The sequence below is a fragment of the Macrosteles quadrilineatus genome, unplaced genomic scaffold (assembly GCF_028750875.1).
Source record: "Macrosteles quadrilineatus isolate MER2022 unplaced genomic scaffold, UCM_ALF_1.0 Scaffold_4__1_contigs__length_99947679, whole genome shotgun sequence".
NCBI classification, from domain to species: Eukaryota; Metazoa; Arthropoda; class Insecta; order Hemiptera; family Cicadellidae; genus Macrosteles; species Macrosteles quadrilineatus.
This window is the reverse complement of record NW_026542597.1, coordinates 57403770-57431726: the sequence shown is the minus strand read 5'-3', so window position 1 is coordinate 57431726 and position 27957 is coordinate 57403770. Positions and strand designations below refer to the sequence as shown.

General features: G+C 37.8%; 1 protein-coding gene across 1 annotated transcript; it reads right to left on the bottom strand.

Moving 5' to 3' along the window:
- LOC128992726 (homeobox protein B-H1-like) lies at positions 1–27931 on the bottom strand. The gene is made up of 3 exons (XM_054416451.1): positions 27403–27931; positions 7731–7950; positions 1–469 (listed from the first exon to the last, which is right to left on the bottom strand). The coding sequence occupies exons 1-3, from the start codon at positions 27674–27676 to the stop codon at positions 58–60; spliced, it is 906 nt and encodes a 301-aa protein (XP_054272426.1). The 5' UTR covers positions 27677–27931; the 3' UTR covers positions 1–57.
- Between the last annotated feature and the right edge of the window lie 26 nt (positions 27932–27957).

Genomic DNA, 27957 nt, shown 5'->3' with positions numbered 1-27957 from the left:
CACTAGAACTTCCAAAGACCAAACTTGTGACCACTTGAGTTCAACTCCCGCTCTGCGTTAGACGTCGACATGGGGCGAGTCCGGGGAGTCGTCCTCCACATCTACACTCTGAGGACTGTGTGACCGCGTGGGGGAGCGGGGGTCAGGGCTGGGGGAGCGCGGAGGCAGAGGATGGTAGTAGGCGGGGGCGGTGGGTAGGCCCGGCGGAGGCGGCAGATGGGAAGGCCCCGCGACTCCGGGGTAGAGACGGTAGGCCAGCGGCTTCTGGAGTGTAGTGGCGGTGACGGCGGCGGCGGCGACGGCGGCTTGGCGGTAGTACAGGTCGGCAGCCGTGGGGGCGGCACCACCCCCAGGCGCAGGGTATGGCCAGCAGTAGGGAGGTCCGCCGTATAACCTCTGGAACGCCGCGTAGTTACCAGCCTCAGCGAGTAGTTCCAGACCCACCGCTGTCTGACGCTTCCACTTCGTTCTGTAACAAACAATACCACCCATGAGTCGAGAGCAATAGTCAGATGTACATTATTGGACGAGAAATGTTAACTACTACGATTCGTGTACCTTTTGTCAATACAGTTTGTAGGACGAGGCCGGTTGGCTAGAATTGGCAGCAAGTACCGGCCATTAGCTCACTTTCCGTCAAGTTAGCCAATACTGGTATATTGAGAGTACTATATAGCATAGATGCAGTAATATATTCATTACTTCATATATGTACTGTATAGTGACATTGACGGCTAGAGGTCACGTCACTCTACTGTTCACTACTGGGCAAGTTAGATATTTAGGATTTCCAACCACCAGTACCTAGTTGTTTGTTCCTCTACAACCTCTGTGTACCCGTACTTTAATGCTTGAGCAATACTTTTAGAATACATATAATATGTTGTAATCCCAATGAAGTTGTTGTTATCTCATACATCGTATTTCACAATATTTCATTACATTTTAATTTCATGAAGATTGTCAAAAGAAGGCAGGTGGGGTATAAGGAGAACAGCGTAATCATCGCCGTGTACTTATAGTACAGCACTCAAATACCACACTACCGGTGGCCAACTCTGCTGAAATGAATCTAAAAGTCAACAGGAATCTAATAACGCTCGGGTCATTACAGCAATGGCTATCGTTAATTAATGGGAGCATTAGTGGTAATAGACACATCAGTGGTAGGACGGCGCGGCGGCAATCTTCTCTCATCTCTTGGATTAATTGTCCGGCGACCACAGGAGACAACGTCCTGGCCGATGGAACATGCCACGCTCTTTTTGCTGTCCAGCTTAAACTGTAATTATTTATTTTAGAGGCCACGCGGCGCGACCGCGGCAAAACACGCGTGACAAATGGCGGGACGTGTCGCCCCGTCAGCGAGTGCTCATCAGTGGAGTGGTGTCCGTCGTCCAGAGTGTGCGGGGATTTTATAAAGTTGTAACGCAGTTTAAGTTGTTTTTAGCCAAAGCAAGACTCAACTTGGCACGAATTCGTCATACGTTTGCCACTAGAAAGTTCATTTAAGTAGATTTTGTCAAGAAGATTCATGAATCTTTATAGCTAGCATGATTTGGCTTAGTTCAAGATTCTTCGTACTTCCGTCACTTGAAAGTTCATTTGATTAATTGTTTGTCCAGAAGATTCATGGGTAACCCTAACCAAGAAGGAACTAAGTTAATACAATATTCTTTCATATTACACTCTGTCACATCATCTAATATAAAGAAATCAATACCGTTAACAAAATTAAAACGGATGCAGTAAGGGGGTTCATTTTTATTACAGAATACGCGGGTACATTTTAACAGTATTTCCCAGGTAGGGTGGCATTTACACTACTCTGAACACCTCATTTGTTCACATTGACATTTAAAGCCATCTACATCTCGAACAAAGGACCAGACGGGTATTAAATTTATATCAATGCAAGACTCGTCAAAAGAATTTCGTCTTGAGGGGCAAGCCGGTAATCAAGATGGAAGAATGGAATTCTTTCAAAACACTTGTAATACCCTATTGTTTGGCCGATTGAGTGCGAGGACAATAAGATATGACTTGGAGTTACACAGCGAGTGTTGACTGTAAGGGCTGATTAAGGGTTGTTTAATTGCCTGTTTATTTGTCGTTAAGTTTATATTGAGGTTACAATGAAAACACAAATTAAAGAATATCATGCTTAACACTAAGTTAGCCCTAGCAAAGAACTGTTTGGCCCAATCGTTTGCTACGAGGATAACATTCGTTTTAAAAGACTACCAGCTTATCCATAAATCAAATCATCTAGACAAAAAAATATCAAATTAAATTTTCACAGGCATACCAGGCTACGAAAACGTAAACAAAACGGTATTTGTAAACTTTTGAGTTTATGAATCCTGACACTTGATACGCTATCAAGTCCATTACTTTATGTAAAATAATTTATTTTACTTCTAGACGATAGCCAGTTCTTCCAAAATTTCAATGAAACTGTCTTATTTAGTTCGGTCTTCAACTGATAACTATTTCAATCAAACTACTTCTTCGTACCTGCATTTTTATATTCTACTGTTTACGAAGCCGACACACCTGGTGGCCGAGAGTTGAATGAACGTTGACAGTTTTGTGACTAAGATCAGCTGATTCATTAGCTAACTTGAGCAACATCGTGTGTACAAGCCATGACATTGACTTCACCGCAGGAGCTGCTGTTGCTGTTTTGAATGTGAAAGAGTTTGATGGAGGGGTAAGATTCGTCGTGGAGCTGGCCGAGTCTATGGACCCACTCACGCGGAAAGCTCCGACCCCTCTAATGACTCCTATATATCACACAACGCTGTAAATGTCCCATTTGAATACCCACAACTAAATTGATTCGGTCAAGAAGAAAATCGATATTAATGTGTATCCGTTGGCGCGGCTAAGTGAGCCGGTGCTTCCTGAGAATTAGGGATGCTACTGTGATTAATCGTATTTGCAGTATGAAAAGTCTACAAGAACGGAGAATACTACTTTTAAGAAGATGCCTCTAAATGGTGTCTATTTTAGTTACAGTAGGTTAAGCGTGGATGTGTGTGCGACTAGGAGTATTAATTTAATCTTAACACGTCGAGTAATGTTAAATTTTGCAATTCAAGCTCAATATTTAGAATATCCATGACTCAAGAGTGAAGAACTTTAGTATTCTGTTAACTTATAACTACTTTAAAGCTGTTAAATATAATTTTGTAATTAACTTTTTTGTATATTTTAGAGTAACGAATATTTGGAAAACAATCTGCTGCTCCAGGATTCAAGATGTAATGGGATAATTAAATGTAGGATCTTCACAGTTTAATTAATATACTACATAAACTTTTCTAGTTTCATTGAGGTAATAAATTCTGAGCCACTTTCTAAGATCATTCAATTAAATCTAAACTGGACGAAAATGATTGCAATTAACATAAGTTTCAATCGAATGTTCGAAGTAATTTACCATGCACTCCCAATAATTAAACGACAGAATACGTGTATTCGAAGAAAGGCTGTGCTGTACAATGCTTTATCAACAACAATATCATTATTCTTTGCCATATTGCTAAAAACATTACTGAGAATATTTTTCACAAGCCCAAGTCAAATTTCATTCATACATATTACAATTTCCAAGAAAGAAATCGAGAAATATCGATTAGTCCAGGTTTTTACACGTCTTGTCACTGAAATCATCATTAAAATTTGGTTAATTCATTTTTCGTTGATCACAATATTTGTGTATGTTGTCACTTTTCCCACGAAGGCGGTAAGCTCCCCTGGACGCAAGCATATTAATGATCACCGCATCAGGCGCGAGCGATGTAGCCAAACACAGTGTGTGAAGTGTGAAGTGCAAGAACAATGTGGCGAATTAGGGACCACTTCCCAGGCCGACGCTGAGTCACTATTTTTCATTATTGAATGTACAGTTTGTCGGTTCACCGCTCTTGGATATACCCTCACGTTCACACCCGGGCTATCAGGAAATTTGGATATGTGGAGTTACTACAACACTGCCTTAGTTGATGGAAAAAGTGAATATGTAACGAAAATATGTGAAAAATATTATGTGCAATGTGTAACACCGATTTTCTAATCGATTTTGGATTGGTCTGGCTCGGTATATCCCAGCAATACATTCAAAAACATCAGTGAAAAAAATATGGTGTAGGTGTAGCCACATGTTTTACCCTTACACAAGACATATATTGTATGCTTACACAGGTGGCTACGGTGTATAAGATCAAATGCTCTTAGATGCTTTTTTTAAATGATTTTTAGAGATTAATTTCAAATAGACAGCAACATACATAAACAGAATAAAGCAGGGATTTTTTTAAGAGTGGGGTTCTGTTCCTCAGGTATTAAGAATTTTGAGTGGGAAAATCTGAAGAGGGTTCGTTTGACTTCGCGTGTCTCTATCTGACAAAACGTAACGAGACAATTTCCTGGGAACAGAGGATAGCAATCTTATGTTTCATCATCCCTTTACAGAACTCGAGTCTTCATTATCTCATCTGATGAACAATAACTTTTAACCTCATACATTAAATTCAGTTGATGTAAAAAACACATGATGGCTTGGTAAGTGTAATAGGAGGAATGACACAAACTGTTGTAGATTAGGCAATTACTTTTCAATAGATTTGTGTAGCATTCGTTGTATATCTTTAACAAAATAAACATTCAGATGATGCAAGTCGAAGCTGTTTTGCATTTCCAAACGTAACCTTTGATGTAATTTTGATGTTCTAGGTTAGAATGAGTGGGTAAAGCTGTAATATCCGATAAGCGGAGTAATTTGGTCGGAAGCGTGGAATGATGTCGCGCAGGATGTCATTATACCCAAGGCCGGCCTCTGTTTAGGCAAGATGACTTCGATTAATTGCTGGCACAATCGATTGTCCACGGGCTAGTCTGTTTGAGGCCGCTATTACACACCCGATCGGCCACATTGTCACAGCGCGCCTGCGGCCGACCTCAGGATGCCTATGGAGAATAGCCGTGTTGCCACAGTACGGCCAAAGGATATCAAGAGTGTTGGGTGTTGCAATTGCACTGTCCTGCCACTAATTACTCAAATTTTAGATGCAGTCTTTCCAATTCCTGGTCTTGCATAGAGTGCAAAAAAGGTGTTCATCAGAATACTTCATCAGCACGGAACCAACCGTCCATCTCAATTTAGAGGAATAGACACTAATATCCATGCAAAATCGTATTGGCAAAAATGTATGCTGTTAATATCTAGAAACAGAGAAATCAAGACATAAATCGTTCAAATCAAGTAATTAGTATAGCTGGCAGTCAGAGGATCCAATCAAGAGAGGAGAAATCTTCAAACCAGTTTCTTAGCTCAAGGCGCGAGGACAGTTGCAAGAGGGTGCGGCGTTTGACTGCAACTACAGCTGGCAATTATTCCCGCGTAAACGCTGGAGTTTGATTGGCTTTAATGTCTCAGCTGATTGCCACTAAGGACCAATGACAGCGTCCGACCGACTCTGCCGCTTTCATAAACTGCAATTATAGCCCCAGTAGCCGCAGCCTGGGGGAATCTCCTAATTGACGATCATCTCCTTATTTTCATCGCATGGACTTGTTTTATTGCGGTTCTCGGTTTGTTCGCAAATAGAAGTTATATTTTATGTAGAGTTCGACGTCAGTTAATAATTGTTTCAAGCCCTCTACCAGTTCCTTTTGGAAATATTGAAATTGTACTGCCACAAAAATAACAATCCTGTTTTTTTATGTGTTTTTTTATGATTTAAATGTTATCATAAAGTTTAAATTTATTAGTTCATTAAAATCACTTTGGCGGTTGGAAACCGGTTGTTACTGTTTGTTGAAACAATATTTACTCTTCCCTCCACAGGTTCAAGTGACACTACTGTCATGCATGGAGGAGAAAACTGCCGGTGTTTTGTTTGGAGTCAACGCACTCTGCATTGTTTGTTCACAGAAGAGGAAAAATGGATAATCATCTCCGCTACGCCTTCATTGTACCATGTGCACTACTGTGTGGCTGTGGACGAGGACAAAGCTTTCCACTTGTCTGCTTGAGAGTTTGCTCCCACAGTAATACGAAACTCGTCATTTCAAAGGGGTGTTATGGGCCTGGCCTACTCTGAATTCGTGTTGGAGGGGTACAGTTTAAAAGAAAACTTCAGGTTGCTGGAAAACTTCAACACATACTCAAATTAGTTGGTTGAACAAATATCAAACGATGCCTTGAACATGTATCGCAATGGTAGTTTTCCTTCTCAAAATTATACTCTTGTTCTAAGCACTTTTTTTCTTTTTTCAACTCTGCAAGGAAAAACTCTCCTTGTCAAAGGTGTAGTGGCTTCATAATGGCTCAGACAAATTTTAAAATGCACTAGTTAACTTCTGTAGTATGTTGGGTTTAATCATTGATAAAACATACTAGTCTATGGTTCAGTTTTATCTCCTTGGCTTGGTTAAAACATTATTTTCACCTCAACCAAATCTGAAAAGTAGTGTGCATCAACTTGTTCAATTGTATAGTAAGATTTTCTGTGGTGCAGTGACATGATCTACTCTGCCACTAGTGATCACTCTACAAATGTTGCTGAGGATATTCACACGTAAACAAGCTAATACACACAGTGATACAGGGTAAACGGTGACTTGCATGATGTGAACCTCGCGTGTATGAAGCACAATTATTACATGTGATAACAGCAAAAAGCGGAAATGACACTAATTTAAAAGCAATGTGTGAGGGAGCATTTATAAGTACAGTCTTTCGTGGAGTTAACTTAAGTATCGTCGCTAATAATGCACTAAGAGTCGCTTTAATATGTGATATTAACTTTCAATTTAATCTATCCGTGATAAAATACACAGTCAACAGATTAAAAAGTTAATCTTCCAGTGAACAGGATACGATTCTGCGAAGATACCAGTACAAATTAAAAGTACGTGTAAGAGAAATCCTTGGAAGAATCATTTGAAGGTTTAATGAAGTGTGAAAGAGAGGGAAAGTGAGCACTCATTTGTAATTGCAAATAAGCTGGTAGTCGATGAGCCAAGAAACGACGACGGCCAGTGGTAGTGAGGCGGGGACGAATAAGCAACACGATACTCGGCAGTCTAGCTTGGTTCAAGCAAAGTCAATGGTTCATGTCAAATATATTGAATCTAACGAACAGATTAGGATTTGTGATCCTTCAGAATTGATAATTACCTGTGAGCTAGTTATGTAGTAGTTCATATAAGTATACTGATCATAATAAGGAGTATTATTGTAGTTATCTACTGTAGTTCTGCTATTTTTAAGTACATATAGCTGCGAGGGGTTAGAAATTACCTATGTTTTGTGAGAAAGAAAAGCTGAGGATGCACACATGACTTATAGGAAAACATGTTAACTGGATCCTTTAAATCGCCACAAATCATGGAAGAAATCTTGCGCGTATAGGTTTACCCCATTGACATTCAATTCTTCTCTACTTAATAACTTACAATACTACAAAACTTAAAATTATTCACTCGACTTTCTTTCCTTCCGTAACCAAGGTATCCTACTCATACTACTGAAGTATCCGCAGACCTGTCTCCTCTGTTCTGGTACCAGACCTACCAGGTGGTACCTGGTTGTAGGACAGTTTTAACTTTGCTTATAACTCCCCTTAGAAACTATTTACCCATCAAACCTACTCCCTATTATTCCTTCCTCTACAATATTTGTCCTACTGCTACAGCTCTATGACTTCTCTATGACCTACCTCCTGTTCTGGTACCAGGTCTTGACCTGGGTGTCGGACAGACTCAGCTTGGCCGCCAGTTCCATGCGGTCTTGTACACTCAGGTATTTCTGTCTTTCGAAGCTCTTTTCCAGCGTCTGCAGCTGATGGTCTGTGAACGCCGTCCTCGCCTTGCGTTGCTTCTTGCTCAGCCCTGAGTGACTGGAGCCTCTAGAGCCGTCCTGGACGTCGTCTTTGTGACCTGTAACACGGCGAACCAAGGGTGAACAAGTATTCCAAAATCCAGATACAGAAAAACTGTAAAACAGTACATTTCACTTTCAAATTGATATTTGTCATGTTAATTATTGCCTTTGCCATGGAACTGCTGATCTCTACGATAATGTAAAGATAGGGAAGTAATTGTTCTGGTATGAGTTAGTAACATAGGTGAATAAGTTAGGTTATGTTAGTGATAAGATAAAGATACTGGATGCAGTTGACCGCACTTGAAAAAGCAATGACTATCCGGCGTATTATTCAAACTTGCATTCACAGTTTTCTTAACATGCTGTGTGGATACATACTGTTTTCTTATACATATTTCATGGGAATACTTTTTTCCTTTTTTAGTAGACCTAACTGTTGGATTATTTTGAGGTTTAGACTTATAACAATATATCTGAGCAAATAATAACCATCTCTTAACTTGCGAATCGTTAAACAATTGATTGTTGGTACATACTAACATTAAAAATTAAACACTTTAACAATAAATGCATCAAATAATTATGGATTCTATCGACGTTTTAGAAAATAAAAACATTAACAATCACGACATATATATTTATTGAAATAACAATACCGTATGATTACACTGAGAAACCACATCGCAGATTTGCCCCGATAAAATTCTCAAGAAATCCCAAGAGTGTTTGAAAACTTTCAAATATGCAAATTGGAATGTTTTCCAAAGCTTTGGAGAAAAGTGGTCTTCTCGACAATGGGCGCGGAGAATTTGGCGTCTACAAAGCCCAAGGGGGGGACGGGCGCCTCGGCGCGTTTATACATGACTATAAAACTGTCTGAATATCGAGCATGTCTACAAAGGGAGAGCGAAACAAGATTGGGATTGAGTCCGTAAAGTGAATCAGTTTGAGAAGCTTTTAGGTCCATCAGTGGGGGAGGGGGAGGGGGCCGGTCAATACGAGAACTTTTGTTGAAAAAACAACAATTTGCGAATGTATCCGCTCTCGGAGCGATCAAAAATGGAAATTACCTGAAATTGTTCCCTTACTCGCCGTGTGATTGTTTTGCAGAGAAAATCACGATTGTGTTTGTTCTGAGGTGTTAACGATGTTATTGGGGGTTTACATGTTGTGATGTTTTATCGTTGAAAAATCTAATTGGTTTTTAATATGTTCGTGATTTTATTTTCTTACTAGCACAATTACTTAAAGCTGCTGGATGAGTAGTTTCATGTTTGTAGTGTTATTTTGTATTATGGTTTCCAAATATGAAGAATATTTTTAGGGGTGACAAATTTTAGTTTTTCCAATTATGGTTAAACATTTAAATAAAAATTCTACTACTTAGCAGTTGTCTTATTCAACAATGTGTGATATTAGATGGTGTTACAAGTTCAAAAGTTGCACATGACTTTGTGTACAGTATTAATATTATGTAAATTACTAACAAGTCTTCAGAATATTTGGGATTATATTGATTGTATTATGACGATTCAATTGATTAGTAATCGTGAGAGCACCAATGCATAGTGAAAACCACATTCGATTGCTATGTAAAATTATTATTAAAAATGTTATCATAAAGTTTAAATTTATTAGTTCATTAAATTGAACAGCCTATATTTATACTGATTTAAAATGATTATTGAAACCTGGATACAATGTAATCTACAAAGTTAGTTCTCAAATTATAAGGAAATCCATCTCCTACATTTGTTACACCTCCAGACAAAAGACTTGGCCAATAACGCTTCAGAATCAATTCAGTACAAAACGACGGAGGAAACAACAATAAGAAGTAACAGCCCGGAAATTAATAAAGCGAGAAATCCCATCGTCAACGACAATAATACAAGCAGCTTTGTCGCCGACAGAGAATATTAGAAGAGAAAAGGTGACATAACGGCTTATGTGATATGTCGTCAAATGTTGTGATTGGATTAGTACATGGGTGCGACAGAGAGAGCAGTGGGGTGGGAGGGGGCGGGGCAACATGGCGGCAAATACAGGAGATAAATAAACAATGGAGCAGAGAGAAAGAGAGAGAGCGAAGTTGACAACGGCGGCTCCAGTACGGAGCCTTGTGGCGTTCCGTTTAGATTACCCTTTGTCTATAAACAGTTTGTGTGTTTATATAACATATTAAACACATATGTTATTATTGATCGGTTCTTGTGTAATAGGATGAGTTTATATGAAAATTAACTGCTAATACTGTAATTCAATTAGGTGTGGTTTACTCGATTTACAATTGGTTTGTCAAATATGAATGGGATTTTTGAAAAATATCATTTACCATGTTATTTCAATGTGAATGTTGGGGGCAGAGCACTTGTTTTAAATAGGAGATATGTGGAGATATTTAAAAATATTAGTTACTCTAATATTACTCTCTAATGTATAAATATTAAACTAGTTAAATAGTTAAAACTATCGTTTTACTATTTGTTGTAGGTAAAATGTGCCTTGTGTATCAAACCCTTTGAGATTCAATGTTATGAGTATAATGTAGGGCATATAGAAAATTTTAATATGTAGGCCTACTACATATACACATGTATAGGGATTTCATTTTCACTATACATCTTCAATGCATTTGCATTAGGCCTATTCAGAGATTTATGTTACAGTTTTCATAAGCTTAACAAAATTATACTGTACCAAGATCCGGCGAAATCGTTTTCTAGAAAGACCAGTTGAACAATCTGTGAAAATATTACTTTCCTACGGACGTAAGAAAAAAAAACAATGATCTAGTAGTTCAATAACTAAAACGTATAGTGATCAATAATCCATCAATTCGTGTTCTGGCTAGATTTAAAAAAATGGCATTAGCAAAGTCAAATACAAATAAAATTTTATCTAACTATAAACATTTATAACTAACTAAAAGCTATCCACTTCATAAAGCGTATACAGTACAATACAGCATGTTCTTGCAAATAATTGCAGCCAATAATACTTCTTTCGATTAGGTATTTAAATGTAACGATGCAATACACATAAATCATGAACCTGCAAACTTTTCAACAATAAAGCATAAAAGATTTATGTTATATATATCGTTAATTATTTGAACTTTTGCTATTGTAAACTTCCACCTACACAAGCCATTTGCGCTCGCATGATCAAAACAAAATCCGTCTAACATCTTGGCGAAAGTTCAAAGAGCAATGCTATCACCGGTGTTTAGCCAGGCTGATCGTTGGATGCGATGCGATATATCGATATCTGAGATCACAGCCGGAGTGGTGCGTTTGAGCGATTTAACCGCGTTACTAGCGCCAGTCCCCCGGGAACAGCTCCATTTGGGGCGCTTGCCAAGCCAAATTGTTACAGACAGCCACAACCTCTTCTAAACCAACCAGAAACTGTTCTCAACCTTCCATTATTGATTCTGCAGCTTTCACTTCGTCATCAGGTTACAGGTCGAGTGTTTGAATGTTCAGTCGGAAATTGAACTCGGGTAAAATGATAAAAGTGTTCTGTTTCTGTAAGAAAGATTTTTTTGTAAACACCTACGCTTTTTGCATTGTTTACGTTTTTTAACAAGGATAAAAAACGCGACTCGGTTTAGTCATGTTTTATGAGCATAGTAAAAAAAAATTTATAAAATCACATAATGGAATCTGGGTCCTTCCGATCTCGTCTAGAATCGAACTAGTGATATTCAGATTTGACTCGACAATCAAAACTGACCCATACCCTGTAATTCTGTAATCCAAACTATTTGTTACTATTAACTATCTATAAATAGTAGGGTAATTTATTTGTTGATGTTTAACGTTATAAAAAATCAGAATGTTCCTATTTTGATCCTGAGGCAGGTCCCTTGCCTATATTATTGTGAAATTTCAATACAGTATCGCCAATTCAAATAGTGATTAAAAGCAGCCGTGATCTAGCTGTTGTCTCATACATTCAACCCTTTTTTTGCTTTACCGTAAAAATACACCCCAATGGTGTGACGAGATGGCTATGTGTGACGGCATCTTAAAAAAATAATCTAAAAATTAAATTCTTAATGCTTAAAACCTCAGCAAACAACACCAAAACAATTCAACATAAATATATTTCTTACAATCAAACTATTTTCACTAATCTCCCCCAAGTTGCATCACTGATATTGTTTGTACAGGACACAACCCTTGTACAGCGGTGCCACCCTACAACAGTCTCTAGTCTATTATCATTTTAAGAGATAACGCTATTCGTCACGGCGTGGGGTGAGGGCTGACTCGATTATGCCCGGGTTTGGAGTAATTTCGAACGACGACAATTAGCTTATGCTTGTTGGATTTAATTGCCCCAGCTTTTGTCCGCTTTGAAACCCCTCCCCCATCACACAGTGCCGCCAACCTACGCGCTGAATAACAATACGCGAGTGTTGTTTGTGAAAAAAAAGTGTAATTGGACTGTTTTACTGGTTATATTTCTGAATCAGTAAACGGCGAAGTTACTACTCGGGTTCCTTTTGTGTGATTAGAACTCATAGGTGTTTAACACTTGGCGGAGGTTTTGATAGTTGGTATAGTCTGGTCACGTAGTTAAAGTTGTTGTTTTCCCCAAAATCAAAAAGGAAAAGTGCTAAGAATTCAACTGAATGTTTTTATAGTGACCGTACGACTTGTTTGTGGATTGACATCTGTGTACGTAGGCCTATTGTATAATGGTTTATGGATTACAGTAAATAAATAAATACCTGCCTAAAACTTTAAATTTGTTTATATTGCGAGATCAAACCAGCTAAACACAAAGGATAGATGATAAACAATTTAAGGGAAACAAAAGTTACCTATTGTTTGGACGAATGTTACTATTTGAAGTAGACCGTGCATTGCTTAACACAATCATTTAAAATTCACTAGAAAATTAAATACTTTTTTGGGACATTCGATTGTATTGTTTACTTTTCTATCTATCTAACGCGTAAAATAAATAAACACAAATATTTTAAGTAGGCTACACATGAAACATATAAATAAATCAAATCGTGAAAATGAAGCAAATTATAAATCGTTTTTAATATTTACTAGTCGCAATTATGAATCACAAAGTATAAGATTGCAGTATTAAAATTACAATACTGAACATATTGAAGTTTGCAAATATGTATTAGTGATAAAATTATCATTTACTATTTATAGTTATAACTATTTAGTAGTCTAGAATTATATTATTTACTATTGATATATATTATCACTATACCATAGTCAATGCTTATATCATTTGATGAAAATCCCCGTTGGCGATTATTTAAATGTTAACTAAATGGTGTACGCGTGTTGCGTATTTATTCTTTTGTTTTTTATTTTTCAATGGGTACTACGAAATATTTTCGCTAATCCGAAATATTAATAGCTATATCAAAAGTAATATAGAAATTAATATTAATAAAGCTAAAATTTTACCATTTGTAAAACTTAACCAGACATTTATTACCAACAACGTAATTTACGAAAGCAGTAAACTTCGCCGATTTCCAACAATAACCCCAGTTTTGAGAGTACCGTTTTATACATAAACGGCCCATAGACATATAGACATCAGGCAATCTGATGATAGCAGTGTATGGAGCAGTTACAGATTGCCACGTTGGAGGGGGTTAGAGGGGGAGAAGGGTTAGCCCCGCCCCCCTTGTCATGTCTACATTACAACTGTCAACAGGGAATGACACCCCTGGCAATCATCAACCGATACCCTACTAGGGGCTGCAGTAGGGAGCAACTCTATACGCGTTTGGGGTCTTCATTATGTAATGAAAAGTATCATTTATGGGTTTGAGACTAGCGAAATTATGTAAGCCAAACCCTATGTTGTCTCAATTTACTCTCCAATATACGGGGTTATTGGAATTGGCAATTATTTTGAATCGCTATGTACTGTCCATTGCGTGCTCATACTCTTCATTTGTACTAAATATTGTTTTATCTCAGAACGGTTTAATTCTTTTGACTATCTTTCGGTTGTTTGTGTGGTGTTTCTTTTATGATTTCCAGCGTTGGCTAGGTTTGTGCACTAATAATATAGTAATTTCCCAGCAAATCAGATTACAGATTACAAAACGTTTCTAGTCGTAAAGAGAAATTAACCCATTTACACTTAACTTACACCTTGAATAACATCACTTGTACTTGGACTTACTAACATGAGTGTAGAACCACGTGTCTAATATTTCCGTGATTTAAATCCGTGAAAACAATAAAACACGAACATTAAACATTACCTTATTCAGTTTACATGCTTACGTGTTCTAAAAATATAACTTGCAAGAATACCTATACAACTCCGCACTGGTGATTTACCAAGCACAAAGTGCAGAGTTATAAACGCCACACCGTTATCCCTTCTTCAATTACAATTCCTTGTTTTCCACACGGTAGCTTGTTAAATCTGGACTAACTAGCATTAAACTAGCCTATTACTGGTGGTTGCCAGTCAACTAATAGTTGTTCAGGATTATAAACCGTCAAGTCGAGTAATTGCGACTAATTGAAGACTGGCGGCGACAGGAAGTGGAGCCGATAACGGCTAATTAAATCTTAACCGTGGTGTACAACAAGAGAAACACGTTAACAAACACGCGAGATTACGTTCCACGCGAGACTCAGATTACCTGCGTGATCTGCGACCTTAGACCTCGGTGTGATAGCGATACTCTAGCTACAAACCTAGGTGTTGACATGGGTATATATAGCGACACCCTAGCTACAAAACTAGGTGTTGACATGGGTATAAATAGCGAAACTCTAGCTACAAACCTAGGTGTTGACACGGGTATAGATAGCGACACTCTAGCTACAAACCAAGGTGTTGACAAGGGTATAGATAGCGACACTCTAGCTACAAACCTAGGCGTTGACACGGGTATAGATAGCGACACTCTAGCTACAAACCTAGGTGTTGACACGGGTACAGATAGCGACACTCTAGCTGCAAAGCTAGGTGTTGACACGGGTATAGATAGCGACACTCTAGCTACAAACCTAGGCGTTGACACGGGTATAGATAGCGACACTCTAGCTACAAACCTAGGTGTTGACACGGGTACAGATAGCGACACTCTAGCTGCAAAGCTAGGTGTTGACACGGGTATAGATAGCGACACTCTAGCTACAAACCTAGGTGTTGACACGGGTACAGATAGCGACACTCTAGCTACAAACCTAGGCGTTGACACGGGTATACATAGCGACACTCTAGCTACAAACCTAGGTGTTGACACGGGTACAGATAGCGACACTCTAGCTGCAAACCTAGGTGTTGACACGGGTATAGATAGCGACACTCTAGCTACAAACCTAGGTGTTGACATGGGTATAAATAGCGAAACTCTAGCTACAAACCTAGGTGTTGACACGGGTATAGATAGCGACACTCTAGCTACAAACCTAGGTGTTGACACGGGTATAGATAGCGACACTCTAGCTGCAAAGCTAGGTGTTGACACGGGTATAGATAGCGACACTCTAGCTACAAACCTAGGTGTTGACACGGGTCTGGATAGCGACACTCTAGCTACAAACCTAGGTGTTGACACGGGTATAGATAGCGACACTCTAGCTGCAAAGCTAGGTGTTGACACGGGTATAGATAGCGACACTCTAGCTACAAACCTAGGTGTTGACATGGGTATAAATAGCGAAACTCTAGCTACAAACCTAGGTGTTGACACGGGTATAGATAGCGACACCCTAGCTACAAAACTAGGTGTTGACATGGGTATAAATAGCGAAACTCTAGCTACAAACCTAGGTGTTGACACGGGTATAGATAGCGACACTCTAGCTACAAACCTAGGTGTTGACACGGGTATAGATAGCGACACCCTAGCTACAAACCTAGGTGTTGACATGGGTATAAATAGCGAAACTCTAGCTACAAACCTAGGTGTTGACATGGGTATAAATAGCGAAACTCTAGCTACAAACCTAGGTGTTGACACGGGTATAGATAGCGACACTCTAGCTACAAACCTAGGCGTTGACACGGGTATACATAGCGACACTCTAGCTACAAACCTAGGTGTTGACACGGGTACAGATAGCGACACTCTAGCTGCAAAGCTAGGTGTTGACACGGGTATAGATAGCGACACTCTAGCTACAAACCTAGGTGTTGACATGGGTATAAATAGCGAAACTCTAGCTACAAACCTAGGTGTTGACACGGGTATAGATAGCGACACTCTAGCTACAAACCTAGGTGTTGACACGGGTATAGATAGCGACACTCTAGCTGCAAAGCTAGGTGTTGACACGGGTATAGATAGCGACACTCTAGCTACAAACCTAGGTGTTGACACGGGTCTGGATAGCGACACTCTAGCTACAAACCTAGGTGTTGACACGGGTATAGATAGCGACACTCTAGCTGCAAAGCTAGGTGTTGACACGGGTATAGATAGCGACACTCTAGCTACAAACCTAGGTGTTGACATGGGTATAAATAGCGAAACTCTAGCTACAAACCTAGGTGTTGACACGGGTATAGATAGCGACACCCTAGCTACAAAACTAGGTGTTGACATGGGTATAAATAGCGAAACTCTAGCTACAAACCTAGGTGTTGACACGGGTATAGATAGCGACACTCTAGCTACAAACCTAGGTGTTGACACGGGTATAGATAGCGACACCCTAGCTACAAACCTAGGTGTTGACATGGGTATAAATAGCGAAACTCTAGCTACAAACCTAGGTGTTGACATGGGTATAAATAGCGAAACTCTAGCTACAAACCTAGGTGTTGACACGGGTATAGATAGCGACACCCTAGCTACAAACCTAGGTGTTGACATGGGTATAAATAGCGAAACTCTAGCTACAAACCTAGGTGTTGACACGGGTATAGATAGCGACACTCTAGCTACAAACCTAGGTGTTGACACGGGTATAGATAGCGACACTCTAGCTGCAAAGCTAGGTGTTGACACGGGTATAGATAGCGACACTCTAGCTACAAACCTAGGTGTTGACACGGGTCTGGATAGCGACACTCTAGCTACAAACCTAGGTGTTGACACGGGTATAGATAGCGACACTCTAGCTGCAAAGCTAGGTGTTGACACGGGTATAGATAGCGACACTCTAGCTGCAAAGCTAGGTGTTGACACGGGTATAGATAGCGACACTCTAGCTACAAACCTAGGCGTTGACACGGGTATAGATAGCGACACTCTAGCTACAAACCTAGGTGTTGACACGGGTATAGATAGCGACACTCTAGCTGCAAAGCTAGGCGTTGACACGGGTATAGATAGCGACACTCTAGCTGCAAAGCTAGGTGTTGACACGGGTATAGATAGCGACACTCTAGCTGCAAAGCTAGGTGTTGACACGGGTATAGATAGCGACACTCTAGCTACAAACCTAGGTGTTGACACGGGTATAGATAGCGACACTCTAGCTGCAAAGCTAGGCGTTGACACGGGTATAGATAGCGACACTCTAGCTGCAAAGCTAGGTGTTGACACGGGTCTGGATAGCGACATTCTAGCTGCAAAGCTAGGTGTTGACACGGGTATAGATAGCGACACTCTAGCTGCAAAGCTAGGCGTTGACACGGGTATAGATAGCGACACTCTAGCTGCAAAGCTAGGTGTTGACACGGGTCTGGATAGCGACATTCTAGCTGCAAAGCTAGGTGTTGACACGGGTCTGGATAGCGACATTCTAGCTACAAACCTAGGTAAGAGGAGAAACTAGAAGATAAATACGCACTGAAGTGTATTGTAACACGAAACGCATAGATTTAACAGTCTTTAGATTTTATAATAGAATTAATAAAAGTGGTACTTGCATTGACTAACTACAGTCACCGGAAATCGCCAGTATACCCAAACTTCAAACAAGTTGAACTTCACGTTCTCGTTAAGAACAATAACTCGCGTAAATGGAAATACAATAAAATATTGTACAAGTAGAAGAAGCATCAGATACGAAAGAAATGCATACTACTGTTGAAATTAACAAATTTGAAAACATTATGAAGAAATTATTAAAAGTAGACGTTTTTTTCAGTACTCAGAAATGTATTACTCTGTGTTACTGTATAGAGCCATGTACTTTATACTTCTTTGTAATGTATACCATTACTTGTTTCCACATACTCTACGCCTCGCATGATCAGCGTAGGTACGCGGAAGAGCGTAGCTCGGGCTGAACGTAACTACGCCATGGCAGACGTTCCAGCAATTACACATGGATAATTGGTCTATCACATACGTCAACCATTTTGGAACGAACCATTTACGTAATTCCTTCCTCGTCTAATCATCGAGCTTGTCCGGCTTTCTCTTCAACTGCAGTGTTCAAGTGTGATGTCCATGTCGATGGGAATTTGTTAACATTTGAGTCGTCACTAGGTTGTAAGCAGCTCACCTCATGTTGGTACACCTATTAAGTAGGCTCTCATTGAAAAGAACTTTTTATGAGTCGGTATTCTCCTCCTTGAAGTCACACGATAGTTATTTTTAAACTTGTTTCAAAAACATAAACATCAATTGTTTGTCAAACCTAAAAGCATAGTTTATAAATATTATGTAGAAAAAATGTAACCGATAATGGCTGGAGCCATCAAACCCAGTAGAAAAATGAGGATGTGTACCATTATTGATTAATCATTATAATTATAACATGGTCTGTTCAATTCGTCATAGTGCCATATATTTCGAAGTAGGTAATGACTTTTGGCTTAGAATATATGATGATAGTTGACCTTAATATTCATTATAATTCAACAGGATATGTTAACATGAGTTACATTTTCCCCGTTTCTTGGTCGTAATAAAACACTTCAATGCTTTACGATTTATTTTTAATCTATTAAATATATGTGCAGTATTACACGATTGTTTGAACTAATGCTGTTATAATTTTCTAAAATATAACCCGACTCATTGACTATAAACTATAGTTCTATTACATTCCCACGAATTCAGTTTGTGTAACAGAGTAATAGTAATGACATAGTAATAGAGTAAGTAATTTAGTAGTGCATAAAAGTGGAAAATTTTTTGAATTTTGTATACATTATTTTTACACTTTTTGATTCACAAACTAAATATTATTCAGTTTTAATGTCGTAAAACTATACAACGTTTCGTTTATCCAAAACTTAGTGATTCCACCGAGCACCGAGACAACAGATTGCTAACGAAGCCATTGACCTGTCTGTTACGGTGGTTGTTAGGAACATAACTGCTTCAGTTTTAAACATATCGGTAAACACGCTTTAAGCTCTAACTACCCAATTTGCATTCGCATGCTTTCACGCTTTGCCGGAAATTGCCGTTTATTTTCGCTGCGCTACAATTTTACACAATTTAGTTTAATGATATAGTCGACTACGGATTTTATATATTTATACAGTATGATTTGAAAATACAGTTTGAAGTTTTAGCTTTGATTATTTTTTGTTGAGGACAGTAATAAAATGTAATGCTGTATGGTTAGTTTTTGGTGTTTCTTTTTTATGAACACATAGCAATATATTAATTCCAAAAAAGAATTAATAGTTTTACTTTTGATGGTTTAACTTTTAAAGACAGTCCTCAAAATGTGTTCCAAATTGGAAATTTTGAATTTTTTCAACAATGTTAACAATTTCCCATTAAAAACAGAACTCTATATATTCAAAAAAATATACAGCATACGAAAATGAAGTTCACAAGTTTTATTTTGATCGTTTGTGAGTTGGAACTCTCCTCAAAGGTAGTTAAGTATTGTATACTTTTAAGTTCAACCAACAACTTATAGCAATCTATATTTTTCTATACTTTATACCATTTTTGGACCATGAAGGAAGTTGGAAATGATTGTAGTACATTTTATAACACTAGTTTGAAGCAAAATATGACCCAAGCTAAAATAATCATTCCACTCTCTTTCAAACGAGTATTTATTTTATCGCATAAATTACTAGTCTTCTTTGTGATCCCAATTAAAAAAAATACACGAAGCAAACTAAAATTGATAAACTAAATATTTAAATTAGACATTCAACAAATTAAAAAAAACATCTTTGAAAATATTAATTTTACCACGCCATAACTATAAATGTTAAAACCAAACTAATCCGTGAAGGGTTTCCGTGTTAGCTGCAATTTTCGACAACTTCCAGATTCCATCAATAAGTGAGATAGGTCTATAATCGCCTGTCGCTCCTCTATTGCCCGAATGACCGCATCGCCCATTCATAACCTGGTAATAAGATCTAGTTTTTTCATCAAGTTTTGATCAGCCCGTCTTTGTTGGTTGATCTTTGTCGGGTTTGATTGCCCAGCTATTATGTCAGGTTCGTGCTGAGCTATCGGAGTTTACCGGCGCAACCGTGGCCCACTCTATACTCCACGGGATCAAATGTTGCTTACTCATTGCCCTATTAATTATCCCAATATTTAAAGGGTTCCAGCCCCTGCCTTTCAAGAGCTAAATAGTTCCCACTTCCGTTTCAACAAAACTCCGCGTCACCTCCGTCTGTCGTTCAGCTGTTTAAGTTCAAGTGCTTTAGGAACGGCGAAATTAATTTTTTGTTGGGTGACGTCCAGGCCAACAGAAAGTAGTTTGGATTAATTGAAAAGATACCCTTTTACATTTTTTATTGAATAATTAATCAATCATCTGCTTAATTTGTTAACAGGACAAGTTTTAAGCATTACGTATCCAGTCAGGAATGAATTTGCGTAGACAATAATCATTTATAGATTCGCACAAACTTCACTTAACATAATGTTTGTAATTTGTTTCAGCTTGTGGTGCACATTTTTTGAGTCCTTTTACTTAAACAAATACTTTTACTTTAACAGTACAAAAATACAACTGCATTACTGAATTTAAAAACTTAACTAGCTATTAATCATAGGATTAGGTAAAATTGAGGTTAACAAAATGTTAAATAAATTGTCTTTATTCGTGTTTACCATTGTACAGAAAATCAATTAAGACCCAATTAAAAGATAATTAGGCCTACAACTTTACCACCAACTTCAGTCTTAATTATCATATCGATACTGAAGTTTTGTTGTTGTCTTAAATTCAACGACTTAATTTTTTTTCAAATTTTTTTTAGTTAATAGTTATGAAACGTTGTCATTAAAAAAAAATCCCTTGCCCAGTTGAAACATACTATCAAAAATCAACGACGCAAACCACACAATGCCGATTTCCAACGGCCGATTTTCGCAACACCAGATTGTGAACTATCAATTAACGCGTCAGACCGGCTTAGCACTAATGAGCCGGTGTTATCGCCAGCTATGAGTTATGGTCTGGGAACTATCAATTAGGATTAGAGCCAGGTGGTTCTTAATCTGGAATTGGATCAGAGCTACGACCCCGCGCCGCTGACGACTCTATTGACAAGAATCTGACTTCCCTAGGGTAGAATAATCTTAGAAATCGGAAAGTCAAATCTACTTTTTACTGCGATTCTGTGAAAAAATACTGTCATCGAGTCCCGCGTTATAAGATTATTCCAGTTTAAGTTCGTTGAGAAAGATCCGGATAGGGAAGATTTCTGCCTTAAGTGTAATAATAATACGTGTATTGTGCTGCTTCGATAGCCCATCAACCGATTAAGTTGTGAAAATGTTTAACAGTTCGATAATGGTACTTAATGCACCAACCAAATGTTCTCTATTCGTGACTCATACCAAAAGACAAGCTATCAGTTAAACTCCGTTCATAAGGCGATTTACCCTGTGATACTAAGTAAAACTCCGCAGCACCTAATAATAACTGTTGTAGTTGTAAGCAAAATACACGTGGCTAATAAAACGGGCAAAATATATATGTAATCGTGTTCGTTGCTAAAGTATAATCAAATTTCTGTCATTTTGGACGCGTTCTCTATTAGAATCGTTATGATTAAAGAGTCAACACATGTGCGGTGTATATATTATTACTTTGTCCTGTGTTATCAGTGAAGGACGCTGAAGGATGGACTGAGACGCCGCAGCTTCCTGCAGCTGGACACACGTGTCCTTCTGATAACAGACCAAGGTCATTGGAAATTCCCAGCTGTCAAGACATTAGCTCAACAATTAAAGCAACTTGAGTTAATTGAGCGTTGACTTTGGCTACCGAAGACCACTTGTAATCATATTTTACAATGTTTAATATCAGGTTATGAGTGCACTGAAGACGCCTAAACATTTTCTCTTATTTTATTTATGTTGCATGTTTTATTTGAGTAAAATCGTTTTGGAGTAAAACAACGAGTATAAAATAAAATGGTGCTAAGTAGTATATACAACTCATATACATTGACAGACACATATAGGCTACTAGAACTATCTTTAATTGATGTATATGAAGAAAAACGAAAAGATTTAGTGGTACTATTGTACTGATAAGATATTAAAATTTAATAAATTTGATTACGTTTAAGTCACTTACTGGCAACACTAAGCGATAACAGCCAAATGTTACATTATACGAGGATTTATTCCTCTCATTTAAGAGGAACATGATCATGACGTATTCATAAGTGCGTTTGATCAAAGGCTGCAATGTTCTTTCATGTTCGTCATTTTACATGTTTAAAGAAATAAATAGTAACTTGATGCTGTGCTACAAAAACGCATTCATGCTTGGAGGCATAATTTGAACATAGTAACTTAAAAAACAAACGTTAGAGAACAAATCATCGCAAAACGAAAGATTGACATTGCGATTATGTCTCGATGCGCGCCGCTCCAGTGACTATTATTTCACCCTGTTATTTTCCGAAATTGTGTCACCGAGACAGCGGGGGCCGTAACCGGGGAAGCTAAACTGTTCCAACCGTTATTACCCATTATCAACAGTTGCGCAACCGTTGATGTGAACATTTGCAAACAGAGCTGTGTGCAAGCGCGGCTTTCACTGCGATTGAATCCGAGTGAAAAATACAATTCACATATATTTGGTGGAAAATTGTAAGCTACGCGGTTTTGATACGCGGGCGTAAAAGGAAAATTGGAAGAGTTTGGACTTTTCTGATTTGGGGTTAATTTGTAAAATGCAAGTCTAATAATTTGCTTATCTCTTCGGGGTCAACAACAATGAATTTAATAAGTTTAGGATGGTTGAATTTTAGAGTGAAAGTAAGAAATTGAAAATGTTAGCCGTGCTAAACAGGAAAAATACAAAGAAGGCGCTATGCTTTTTAGAGTTAAAATAATGTATTTTTGAGTCAATATACTTAAGTAATTAGGTATTGAGTTTTTGACGAGCAAACCCTTGCCATTGTGTTAGATTACTTTTTCAATCCATTATAAATTATTTGTATTATTTAGTTAACAGTTTGTAATTCACGTATAATATTTCAGTCTCTTCTATAATTCAGACATTTTCTGAATAGGCTATATTGTATGTGCCAAAATAACCAGTACGGAAAGCGTATTATTTCCTTTCAGTAGGCCCACTGATTGTTTTGGTAGGCCTACAAACCTTGTAAGGTTGCTGTTTGAAAACAAATCGTACACCAGAATACAATAAACACCGTACGTGAATAAGATCATAAATAAAATAAATCGCTAGCATATATCAATAGAATAGAATAAAACACTCGGACCACTGTAGTAGTGAGCGCCTGTGTTGCGCAAATAGGCAATGTGACTGCAGTAGTCATATTGCATACTCGCCCCCGCGACGGCGTCATCGCGTTGAAATGCTTAAAAATATCTTCAAAACGTAGTTTTTTAGATGACTATTCCTGAAAAGCAATGCATTTATATATATTTTTTATTTGAAGTATGCTGCATCTTTTAACCGCAGAAAGTAACCAAGCTATGGGTTACTTTAGCTATGGGTTAGCTAGCCGTTAAAATACAAAAAATGCAGAACTGGATACAGAGTTGTGACCTCTGGAGTCTGGACTCTTAACTACATCGTCGCTTCTGTTCTACAACTACAGACGAAGCCGCCGATTCACCTAATTAGCTAAATGCAAATATGTCAAAATTTAAATAGGGAAAGTAAATAAAATATAAATATTGCTGTTTTTGTCATGAATAGCCACTGGTATTCATCCCGCGAATTACTCCCTAGGATCTTTGAATACCCGACAAATAGAGATGGTTGTACTGAAGTACCGTAATATACATACTCCATACTACACACTAAACAAATCTCGGAATTCTTAAGTAAAAGATTGAGTAACGGAAAGACATTTTTGTGCCATCCACACTCTCTGGTCTCAAACATTTCTTTGTCGTTCCGACCCCGCTGGAGATCGAACCAGCAACCGTTAGATTTGAAGGCGAGCACTACAACCGTTCAGCTATGTAGTGAATAATATCACAGAGACATAGCAAAGACTTGACGCAAGCACACTTGTATATTGACGGTTTCAACACGCCACTTGATCTACAGGGAAGCCCTCCAGAAGTGTAGTGTAGTGCCGCGTGTCCGTGTCGGCGTGTCGAGAGTCGTGTCACGTGTTGGTCGCGTGTTGAGCTGCTGACTCATCTACTTTGATACACTCGACACTAGCTGAGAAAAACCACCAGAAAACCGTCCACGGGTCAGGCCGATGACACCGGAGCGACTACAGCGAAGAGTGGACAGAGGATGAAACAATTAGCGCTTTGGGTTTTGCTGGGAAATTTAGTAGAATCAATAGAGATAGTTTTGCGTTTGAGCTACTGAATTTTCACCCCTATATAAAACCCCGTCAAAACTATTATGATTTTAATTGTACTTCAGTAATACTGGAATGATTTTAATGGCTTTAATTGACCTTATATGAATATATATTAATTAAGTATTCTAATATTTGGTTTACTTTTGGTATTATAGGTTCTTTACTTATTTCTATTATTTGTTTAATTCAAGGTGATATTAAATGTTTAGTAGCTTATTCTTCTGTAGCTCATATAGGTATAGTATAAACACCTCGAAAACATACTATTTTTTTAAATTAAATTGAATTAGCTAGTAATATCGCATTACTGGTGTACAAGTAATATTGAACTATTACAGGCGTTGTTGTTTTATTAATCAGTGATGAAAAATGTACACAACTTAAAAAATACCACGAACGATGACTTTTAACTTAGAATAATAAATAAAAACGCATTCCTTGTTAATTATTAAAATTAGGTTTAGAAATATTTTACTGTTAAAATAAATTTGAAAGACTTGTCGAGTTGTAATTCATTAGTGAAATAACTTACAACTACTTGATAATTTCTAGTTTTGTTTACATTTAGACTTTTTTTACATACTTGTTCAATCGATGCTTACGAAATATTAATTTTTAAATCACACTATATTCATTAATAACATTGTGTGCTTATTCAAGAGGCACTAATATTACACTAAGATATACGATTTTAGAATTATTTTTATTTGTGTAACACATGACTTTATACTCCAGGTCGTTCTATTAAAACGTTTTTATTTGTTTCAGTATCTGACTCTTTTCTCCTAATCACTGATAACAGGAAGCGGTAGATATACAGACACATCCCTATCGCTCAGGTCTACTGTGGTTTTACCTTCCGCTGTCAAATTTGTTCAACTTATCCTCATGCGGTTTTGTGTTTAAAAGATCAAACTGACCGGATTTTCCTCGTAGTTTTATTACTAACTGCGGACTAATTGACTATGACATTCATCTTCACATATACATCTAACAATAGAGCAATAAACAACGCAGAAAAAACCTCAATCGCAAGGCCTTCCAATGGTTAGGACACATAGCTGTCTGCTAGTGAAATTGCAACATCAAATTGCAAAATTTAAAATTGCAAAAAAGGTTTTTTGATGAAATCGCATTACATTGCAAATTGTTCGTGTTGAGTGTATACGGTGGTTCAAATTTTGGGTCGTGATTGTCGCAATTAGTAGTAGTAGTGTATATTCTCGTCAGTTATCCTCTTTGAAAATATAACTACCATCTTCTTACTCAGTAAAAAAATATGGTCACAATATTAGGTTTGGCCAAACAGTAGTAATGTTTACATTTTCTCTCTCATTCTACACGTATATCTTTTATTCATATCCCAGTTAAAATACTGTACGTCTATAGTGTCATCCTTGACTAAAGCAATAACATAGTAATACACATATATACATATTTATTTACATTAACCTTTCGGTACATCATAAGAACACAAATATTTATCTAGATTTTAAAATGTTTCACGTACCTATCTGATTATCTTGTATTTTTACTCACTCATTACGTGATTAACACATTACCTCTGTTCTGTTATCTCCACGAGCACAGAATAATCGTTTCAACAATGAACAATTTTAACTCACGTTTTAATGGTTCAATTTCAATGTAACAAAGAAGGAAAGATAGAAGTGTCTAAAGAAGTCCGGAAGGCAGCAATTTTTAAGTTCATAATAATATAATTACATACGAAATCACAAACACGCTGAAAACCGACTATTATGTACAATTACGTTTAGTGTATAAATTACAACGTTAACATAATACGCTTGTGAATCTAGTGTGGTTTGACCATTAAACCTTAATATCATATAATGATATTCTGCGTGCTGCCGGAAAATTAACTAAACAATATTCTATCATTAAATAATGGATTTAAATCAAATTTGTTTTGGACTCTGTTAAAACATTGCAAGAATAAAAAAAATTACTTCAAATTATTTTTAAATAGTAATGTAGCAATATTAAGGTTTGTTAACTTCTTTAATGAAAATAATTTTACCGTAAACCTTAATAGTAGGTCTACATTGTCGTGTACTTAATTAAGTATTTTTTTGTAACCTAACTATTTTTTTGAACATGTCGGTGAATGTTTTTTACTTGTTCAAATATTCTCCTAAATAATAAATATATATTTTTCTCTTCAAAACTGCGATAGAAAAAAATAGGTAACGTGGTTAATCAAGAACTCTAAATTCATAGATACGGCACTTTAATCTAAACTGAGAATGTTCAACTGCCAATTATACACTCATTATTCTTTATTACAGCTGTAAGAAAACACGCAGATAGTTCAAAAATGGAAAAACAAAATATAACATCTAGTGTAACGTAAGGATAAAATGTGGGGAGGTACACGTTAATAAGTATAAAAGAGAGAGGCAAAGTATAAAATATACCATTTGAACGGTAAATAATCAATCTATGTGTACTATTTCGGCCACCTTGACATTGATATCTGTTTGTTGTACATATGATATCTTGGGCAATATTTTTCTTAATTCCTTAAACCTTAAAATAAACACTATTGTCGTTTTTAAAATGTAGGATAATGTACGGACAAAATTACATTGACCAGAATAAATCCGTTGTCTTTAACACAAACATTGATACGAACAGATTTACAATATTAAAATAGGTATGCTCGTGCATCAAAGACATTACAATGGTAAAATTATTGTTTATAAACATAAATATGAACAATTTTTTATCTAGAACAGCTGGTTTTGTACTTTTGGAAAAAGCCCATCCAGGAAAGGAATCATCATAAAATACTGTATTTTGTCGAATTCACTCACCATTTGAGCAGACGCTGGAGTTGTCGCCGTGCAGGCCGGAGTCTGTGCCACTCTCATGACCATCGCTGAGATCGGCGTCAGAGGCGGCGGTGCGGCAGTGGAGACTGAGATCCCGGGGGGCGTCCACGGAGCTGGCCGGCGACGGAGGTGACCGCTGGGGATGGTGGCCGGACTGGCCGGACAGGATGTCTGTGATCATGAACCTGGACCGTGCGAGGTGCGGATGGTGGTGCGGCATGGTCAAGGCAGCTGGGGACATGTCGTGGACTGTCATGGGTCCACCGGGAGTCCTGGGTCCACCCTCCAACGTTCGGTCCTTAGGACACTCCTTAGACCTCACCACTCACAGACAACAAACTCCATACACCGGTAACGCACTGTTTATGAACAACTAAGCGCCGAAGACGACACTTTGTGTGACACCAAAGTTTGTTTTACGGCAAACACGAAAACATATCACAGGTAACTGTCGCGATGAAAGTTTAATAGTCACTGAATGATCCGAGAGCACTGTTGTACGTCCTCACCGCTCGAGTCACTGGTGTCGACTGTACC

Bases quoted from the DNA above. Each gene is read 5' to 3' on its own strand.
- LOC128992726 (XM_054416451.1), bottom strand. From the start codon at position 27,676: ATGACAGTCCACGACATGTCCCCAGCTGCCTTGACCATGCCGCACCAC. The intron at 7,951-27,402 runs GTGAGTGAATTC...GCCGTGTTACAG, and splicing joins CTCCAGCGTCTGCTCAAATG to GTCACAAAGACGACGTCCAG. The intron at 470-7,730 runs GTAGGTCATAGA...TGTTTGTTACAG, and splicing joins ACCTGGTACCAGAACAGGAG to AACGAAGTGGAAGCGTCAGA.